At 43.6% G+C, this 8,176-nt stretch overlaps 1 protein-coding gene across 1 annotated transcript; it reads left to right on the top strand.

The window, feature by feature from the left end:
• The first annotated feature begins 1,510 nt into the window (after window positions 1-1,510).
• Window positions 1,511-6,053, top strand: LOC120437404. Its single transcript, XM_039607967.1, has 2 exons — window positions 1,511-1,977; window positions 3,445-6,053. The coding sequence occupies exon 2, from the start codon at window positions 4,281-4,283 to the stop codon at window positions 5,982-5,984; it is 1,704 nt and encodes a 567-aa protein (XP_039463901.1). The 5' UTR covers window positions 1,511-1,977; window positions 3,445-4,280; the 3' UTR covers window positions 5,985-6,053.
• Window positions 6,054-8,176: the final 2,123 nt, after the last annotated feature.

Raw genomic sequence — 8,176 nt, 5'->3', positions numbered from 1 at the left:
GAGCAGGAGGAAGTTTCAGACTGATGAAATAAGACATTAAAATACAAAGTGACAAAGCATTGAAAGCTGAACAGCCTGGATGTTGTTACTTATATGATAACATCAAAGGAACAACTGAAAATGTCTATCACATTTCCTTTCATTGCACACACAATAAATGTGTTGCTACATACTGCTATTCATCCTTCTCAACCAAAATACCATAATTATTATCATAGTTATTGTGGTGTGCCCTGGTGATCTCGTTTGACCTTTGACGTGCTTCAACACCAAACAGGCTGAAAACACTTTAAGGCTAGAAGCAGGTTACGAGGTTAACATCTGCATGCTTCATTTGTGCAGAGGGTGTGTCTTTGTAAAGGACAGTGAGCAAGAAAATAAGGTACAAACTCAGGGATGAAATGTGAGATATGAAACTGTAAAAACCTTCCAGGCATCTTTGAAGGTCTGTGAAAATTAAGTGAATCCCATGATACATTGTAGGGCTGTTCGATATAACGATATATATCGGATGACGATATAAAAACGTCTATCGTTTAATTTTACGCTATCGTTTGTTTCGTGGTGTCGCAAAATAAACTGTTTACGGCAATATTTTTTCATCGTTTTGATGGTCACTGTAGTGGCTATATTAATTTCTTAAAGTTCTCTCTTTCTCTTATATTTTATATAACCGCACTACGGACAGACAAGCCCCTGTTTTTATGCGTTGTCGTTAGCAACAACGACGGTAACAGCATCGCGTGTCCGCTTGTTTATGTTCCACATAAACCTTTCACAATAAAGCTCAAGATCCTGTTGAGACTTTTCAAAATAAACTGAATCACGTGAAAGAGCAGATTATTTACGGATGAGAAGTAAAAAGGAGCCGCCAGGTGTTAAAAAATAAACCTTAGACTAAAACGTTAGAACAGACTTTTCCCTGAAGCACGCTGTGTAATAAATACTCACAAAGAAAACGGCGGCCGTTACAACTTATGTCTAAAAATGTATCGTTTCATGCATCGGTTAAAACACTCACTCCAGCTACATGACGCGCAGCTGGAAGCACTTCCCACAAGACGAGCTGCCCGAGATTCACAGAATTTACAGAAAATGTTACATTTTTGCGATTTATATCGTTATTGGGACGATAGAATTCTTATATCGGGATATGAGATTTTGGTCATATCGCACAGCCCTAATACATTGGTTTGTAGATCCAACTTTAGGACCAGTGACTTGAATTCATTTCCTGATCTTTAATATTTAACATATTAAACAGAGACTGATCTTATTTGGCTGCCTCTCACCCTCTTGGTGTCAGGGGCTGGGATCTGTGACCCAGCATTTTGAGTTGATTTTTATATATCTTTGATTTCTTAGGTATATTGAAAGGATGTTAAGTTCTTGTATTATTATCAGGTTGACTTGAGTTTAAAGTCTAGTTCATTCTATTTATTCTTAGTTATGAGTTTGTTCCTGTTTACTATATTATATGGTCTGCACTTGGATCCATTCCTTAAACACAACGGCGCACCCTGCAGTGACACTTAGTTTCCTATGGAAGCATTAAGAGGGGACTTTTTAACAGGACTCCAGCTGGTGTTTCTGTGCATCGTGCAGATAAAAGGAACCCCAACACCACGTTATACTGTAGAGTCTCCTCATAAGCCATTCTTGGTCTTATTTTTTGTGGTACTCAAATAGCAAAGCCCTCTTCCTTCCTGCTTTTGCTCTTCTGTTTAGGTGCAAGAGACATACACGTAGCTTTCATAGCTTTTCATTTCTCTTTTCCCCTCTTTTTCTAAGCAGAATTTTCTTGAATTACAAGACTTACTCTCACCCTACTTCCCTCCCCCCATATTCTCAGAGCTGTTCACTAAAACTTCTCTGTTTCGTTCAGACTACAGACACTCCTTAGAGTGTGTGAGAGGAATTCTGTCAAAGTCGTGTTTTTGTTTATGATTTTGCATTGGAACACACTGCAGTCTGCAGGTAAGTGTTTTTTTTTAAAAGTCTCTTTTTAACCAAATAAACATCAGTATGACAAGTGGGTCATGTTTGAAACTGTGTCCATGTGTGTAAATGACATTTGGTTTGTAAATATTATTTCATACAATTAATTTTTTTGTGTGTTGTTCAAATCATAAAAAAAGAAAACAATAAAGAAAGAAAAGCTGAGTACACTTTCTACTAGAGTAGACAGCCAAACCACTCAAACCTTTAACCTTTTCTAACATGCATAGATGAGTCAGCATGTTGCTTGTGTTGTTTTTCCTCTTCAAATTCCTGCCAATGGCTGGATGGGTGATAACAAGCCTGGGAATGATTTTCTTTGCAGTTCAAAGTTTAAAGTGGTTAATGTCATGACTGAATTGCCTGAAGGATTTGTATTAAACAAGAAACTGAAGGAATTCAGCTAAAACGAAGTCATTTTAAAAGAGAGACGAGCAGAGCACAGCTAACATGGTTCAGCAGCTGGACAGGCAGTGAGCCAGTGGCACATGTGACACTAAATCTATCAAATTTTAAAAAGGAAACTGACTCAGCTTCAGTTCAGAAACAGCCAGAGACAGTGAAACAATAGCAATTCCCTCTCCACTGACGTTACATAAGGTAATATAGTTATAACTGAAAATCATCCCGAGCAGTCATTTGAGTCGATGGCAGTTTCAAAGGAAAGTTTAGAAACATTAAAGTAGCATTAAGCATTACTATGTGAATTAACTGAGGTAAGCAAGGTATTTTGAAATAGCTGGTATCAGGCTGATTATATAGCCCTTTAACACAAATACAACAATGATATTATTTCTTAACTTAAACGAAAAAGAGAAAAATAAATACTTACTCAGCAGGGTACAAGGATGATATCAGTCCTGTGTGCTTCATTCTTGTAGAAAGTCTCTCTGTGTAGCAGATTGTAAAGAAGATCTAATACAGACTAAAGTCTTTTGAGAAATGGGGGTTGAAATGTGCAATTTCAAACTGTGCAGGTTTAAAAATGTGTAAAAATTGAGTTTTCACAGGCCTCTTTGTAGTCATGTAAAAATGTTTCAGTAGCTTGGTGAACTGCCTTTAGCTGCAATAAGTTAAGTTATCCTTTTCTGTATGAAGTCATCAGTCACTCACATTATTGTGGACAAAGTTTGGTTCACTCCTATTTGCATTGTCTGAACTTTGGGTGAATTTGCTGGGGAAGATTGTGACATTGTGTTAACAGACACGCCAAAAAACAGCAAACTGCCAAAATCTATTGGTTAATGAAGTCCATTTAACTAACAGCACATGACTGGTACTTACATGCATCCTCAGAATTCCCATGAAGGCAGTGTACTTAGTTTTTCACACCACAATACAATATTGTGGATTTTCCTCATGAGCTCATGCTTCGTCTGATTTGCTTTTGACTAGAAAAAAAGTGTAAATCACAAATAACTTAACATAATCTGATCTTTTGTTTAGGTCTACAAGAGATAGATGTGGAGCCTTACAGGAATATTGAGCTGGAGTGTCAGGGTCCAGAAAATGCCAAACTCATCCTGCTGGCATGGAAAAGACATGATCTGCTATCGTCTTGTTCTACCGAGATGATCTCCCACATAAAAACTTCCAGGATCCAATTTTTAAGGATTGAGTGAAGCTGAGAGATCCACAGATGAAAAATATGGATATGTCCATCATCCTGAGCAACACCACCATTAATGACACTGGAACCTACGAGTGTTGTATCGTTGTGGAAGACACAGGAGACAGTAGGCAAGAAACCTCTGAGATCAAGCATGAAATCAGGCTGAAGGTTAGACTAAGATGGCGCCGGTGAGGTCGGCTGCCGTCACGACTGCTCCGACCACCTTTTCTTTGTTTTTGTTTTTTAAGTTAGTTTTCAGCGTTTTTAAATCGACAAAATCATCACCATTGGGTACATTAGGTATGACAGTGACACTCTTGTTTCTATTGGTATACAATGTACTCACAATTAGAAGTTTTTAATCCCGGATCCGAGCTGGCCGAGTGAGATCTTAAGGGAGAACAAAGGACGCGACGCGAAGCGGCGGCCTCGAGGGAAACGAGCCGGCGTCAGGAACAGGCTGAGAGCCCGTGCACACCGCACACCTCTGCCTAGCATCCTGCTCGCCAACGTCCAGTCACTGGAGAACAAGCTTGATGACCTCAGGGCCAGGATAAAGTTCCAGAGAGACATTCGGGACTGCAATCTCCTCTGCTTCACCGAGACATGGCTGAACCCAGCGGTGCCGGACCATGCCATCCAGCCGGCCGAGTTCTTCTCGGTTCACCGCATGGACAAGACACGGGACTCGGGGAAGTCAAGGGGAGGCGGCGTGTGTTTAATGGTGAACAACAATTGGTGCAACAGCACGAATGTTGTTCCTCTCACACGCTCCTGCACACCAAATCTGGAACTACTGTCCATCATGTGTCGTCCTTTTTATCTACCTCGAGAGTTTACATCGGTCATTATAAGTGCCGTTTATATTCCACCACAAGCAGACATGGACACCGCCTTTTGCGAGCTGCATGAGGCACTCACCCAGCACCAGACACAACACCGGGACGCCGCGCTTATTGTGACGGAGGACTTTAATAGTGCCAACCTCAAACGCGCAGCGCCGAACTTTCATCAACATATCACCTGCCCCACCAGGGGTGAAAGGACACTGGACCACTGCTACACTACGGTCAAGGACGGCTACAAGGCACAATCTCGCCCTCCGTTTGGCAAATCCGATCATGTCGCCATCTTCCTAATGCCAAAATACAAACAAAGGCTGAAACAGGAAGTTCCGGTTCAGAGGAAGGTCACGCGCTGGACGGACCAATCGGTGGCCACCTTACAGGACACCCTCGACGACGCAGACTGGGACATGTTCAGAAACAGCTCCGATGATGACGTCAACGTGTTTACGGAAGTGGTTGTGGGATTCATCGGGAAACTAGCGGATGATACCGTGGAGACAAAGACTATCACAACGTTTCCCAACCAGAAGCCGTGGGTGGATAAAACCATCCGCGACGCTCTGAGATCCCGCACCGCTGCCTACAACACGGGACTCGCGACGGGGGACATGGACCCGTACAAAGCCGCGTCATATAACGTGCGGAAGGCGGTGAAAGAGGCGAAGCAGCGCTACGGGAGGAAACTAGAGTCACAACTCCAACAGAGCGACTCTAGGAGCCTGTGGCGGGGATTAAGGACAATAACGGACTATAAAGCACCAACAACCGGTATGACGAACACCGACCTGACTCTGGCAGGCGAGCTGAACACTTTCTATGCTCGCTTTGAGGCTGCAGCTAAAGACGCTAACGATGCTAGTGCTAGCAGCGCTAACGGCTGCAGACAGGAAGATACTGCCAATACCGGAAACGCGCTCATCATCTCCGAGCATGACGTGAGGAGAGCCTTCAAGAGAGTGAACACCAGGAAAGCAGCAGGACCAGACGGCATCTCAGGTCGTATCCTCAGAGACTGCGCATACCAGCTAGCACCTGTGTTCACTGAGATGTTCAACATCTCTTTATCTCAGTCAGTGATCCCCACATGCTTCAAGGAGTCCATCATTGTTCCTGTCCCGAAGAAACCCCACCCTGCTTCTCTCAATGACTATCGCCCTGTAGCCCTCACCTCAGTAGTGATGAAGTGCTTTGAACGCCTGGTCAGAGACTTCATCATTTCTTCACTACCAGACACACTGGACCCACTACAGTTCGCTTACCGTCCAAATCGTTCCACAGACGATGCCATCTCTCATCTCCTCCACACATCACTTACTCACTTGGACTCTAGAAGGGGGAATTATGTTAAAATGCTCTTCATCGACTACAGCTCTGCATTTAATACCATAATTCCCTCCACACTCACCACCAAACTGGAGCACCTGGGACTCAGCTCATCTATGTGTCAGTGGATCTCCAACTTCCTAACTGGCAGACCACAGGCAGTAACGATGGGTGGACATGGTAAATGGTCTGTATTTATATAGCGCTTTACTAGTCCCTAAGGACCCCAAAGCGCTTTACACATCCAGTCATTCACCCATTCACACACACATTCACACACTGGTGATGGCAAGCTACGTTGTAGCCACAGCCACCCTGGGGCGCACTGACAGAGGCGAGGCTGCCGGACACTGGCGCCACCGGGCCCTCTGACCACCACCAGTAGGCAACGGGTGAAGTGTCTTGCCCAAGGACACAACGACCGAGACTGTCCAAGCCGGGGCTCGAACCGGCAACCTTCCGATTACAAGGCGAACTCCCAACTCTTGAGCCACGATCGCCCCGATCGCACATGTCTCAGCCTCCATCACTCTCAGCACTGGAGCCCCCCAGGAGTGTGTTCTGAGCCCCCTGCTGTACTCTTTGTACACATATGACTGTGTGGCCACTACCAACTCCACCACCATCATCAAGTTTGCTGACGACACCGTCGTGGTGGGCCTGATCTCTGACAACAACGAGACGGCCTTCCTGAAGGAGATTAGGAATCTGGAGAACTGGTGCCAGAGGAACAACCTCCTTCTAAATGTCAGTAAGACAAAGGAGTTGATAGTGGACTTCAGCACTAAGCAGGAGAGGAACTACCGGACCCCTGTCATCAACGAGTGCCCAGTGGAGAGAGTGGACAGCTTCAAATACCTTGGAGTTCACATCACACAGGACCTGTCATGGTCCTGTCACATCAACACCGTGGTGAAAAAGGCCCGACAGCGTCTCTACCACCTCAGACGCTTGAGAGACTTCCAGCTGCCCTCCAAGGTGCTCAGGAACTTTTACTCGTGCACCATAGAGACCATCCTGATGGGAAACATCTCAACCTGGTTCGGGAACAGCACCATGCAGGATAGACGAGCTCTACAGAGGGTTGTGCGATCAGCTGAGCGCACCATCCGCTCCGAGCTCCCTGACTTGCACTCAATCTACAGCAGGCGGTGCTGGACCAAGGCCAGGAAGATCGTGAAGGACCTCAGCCATCCCAACAACGGACTGTTCTCTCTGTTGAGGTCAGGAAAGCGATTCCGCTCCCTGAAGACCAACACAGAGAGACTGAGGAGGAGCTTCTTCCCGCAGGCGATACGGTCTCTCAATCACAATCACACCACATAGAACAGACCCACACATATGGTTTTTACACACACTGGACATTCTGGACATTGTTTACACTAATTCGATTAGATGCGTGGTCATCTAATCGAATCACTTCATCACTTAATCACTTTAAGCATATTTGCACTGCACAAGTCACTTACAAACGTGGATTGCACAACCTTGGACATTATATTTCTTCATTTCCATTTAATACTTGTACAGCTGCTGTTATTATTCTATATTTCTTCATACATTCTTATATATTTCTATATTGTGTATTTGTGTATTGTGTATTTTGTTGTACAGTTATTTTATTTTCAACTTTAATTTATATATTTTATCTTATTCTTTCCCAGTTAAATTTACACTTCATTCTAATTTGTTGTTGTACAGTTATTTCATTTTTAACTTAATTTTTATATTTTATCTTATTCCTTCCTAGTCAACTGTACCCTTTTAATTCCAATTTTCATATTTATTTCCTATCCTATTCATAGTCTTTCTTTTTTCTTCTTTAGGTCACGAGCAGTTGTGTAAGCATTTCACTGCATATCATACTGTGTATGACTGTGTATGTGACAAATAAAAATTTGAATTTGAATTTGACTACTAGGTGAGTAAGTAGAGCTGTGATCAGAGTGCAGTAGATAATGTCTGACAGCAGTTTGAAGAGGAAATGGATTCTGTTCTGTTCTTCACTCATCACCTACCTGACAGCTGACACCTCACACCTGTTTCTCACCTGCAGGTCAGACAGAAAGATTCGGAGATGGAGGGAAGAAGGAAGAGGCTGGATACAGTCTCTGACAGAATGGACTGCTGATATCTCTGGGATTTTCTGCAGTCGGATTAATTGTTCTTGTTATTACTCTTCTGATGCCTAAAAAACAGGAACATCATCCAATCTCATCCTAGTGAAGTAGATGACAACCAGTTTGTCTTGAAGTAAACATCTGGTAAGCAGCAATGAATGCTCGGGTGAACTGGGACAATTATTCAGGTCAGTTCAACATCCCAAGCCTCTGTGTTCTTGCCCTTCCTGCTGCTTAGGACTGTCACAATATCCAACATATCACAATGAAGAGAA

This window comes from Oreochromis aureus, linkage group 3 (assembly GCF_013358895.1).
Source record: "Oreochromis aureus strain Israel breed Guangdong linkage group 3, ZZ_aureus, whole genome shotgun sequence".
In the NCBI taxonomy this organism is placed as follows: Eukaryota; Metazoa; Chordata; class Actinopteri; order Cichliformes; family Cichlidae; genus Oreochromis; species Oreochromis aureus.
The sequence above is the reverse complement of the archived record's forward strand: the minus strand, read 5'-3'. Positions and strand labels throughout refer to the sequence as shown.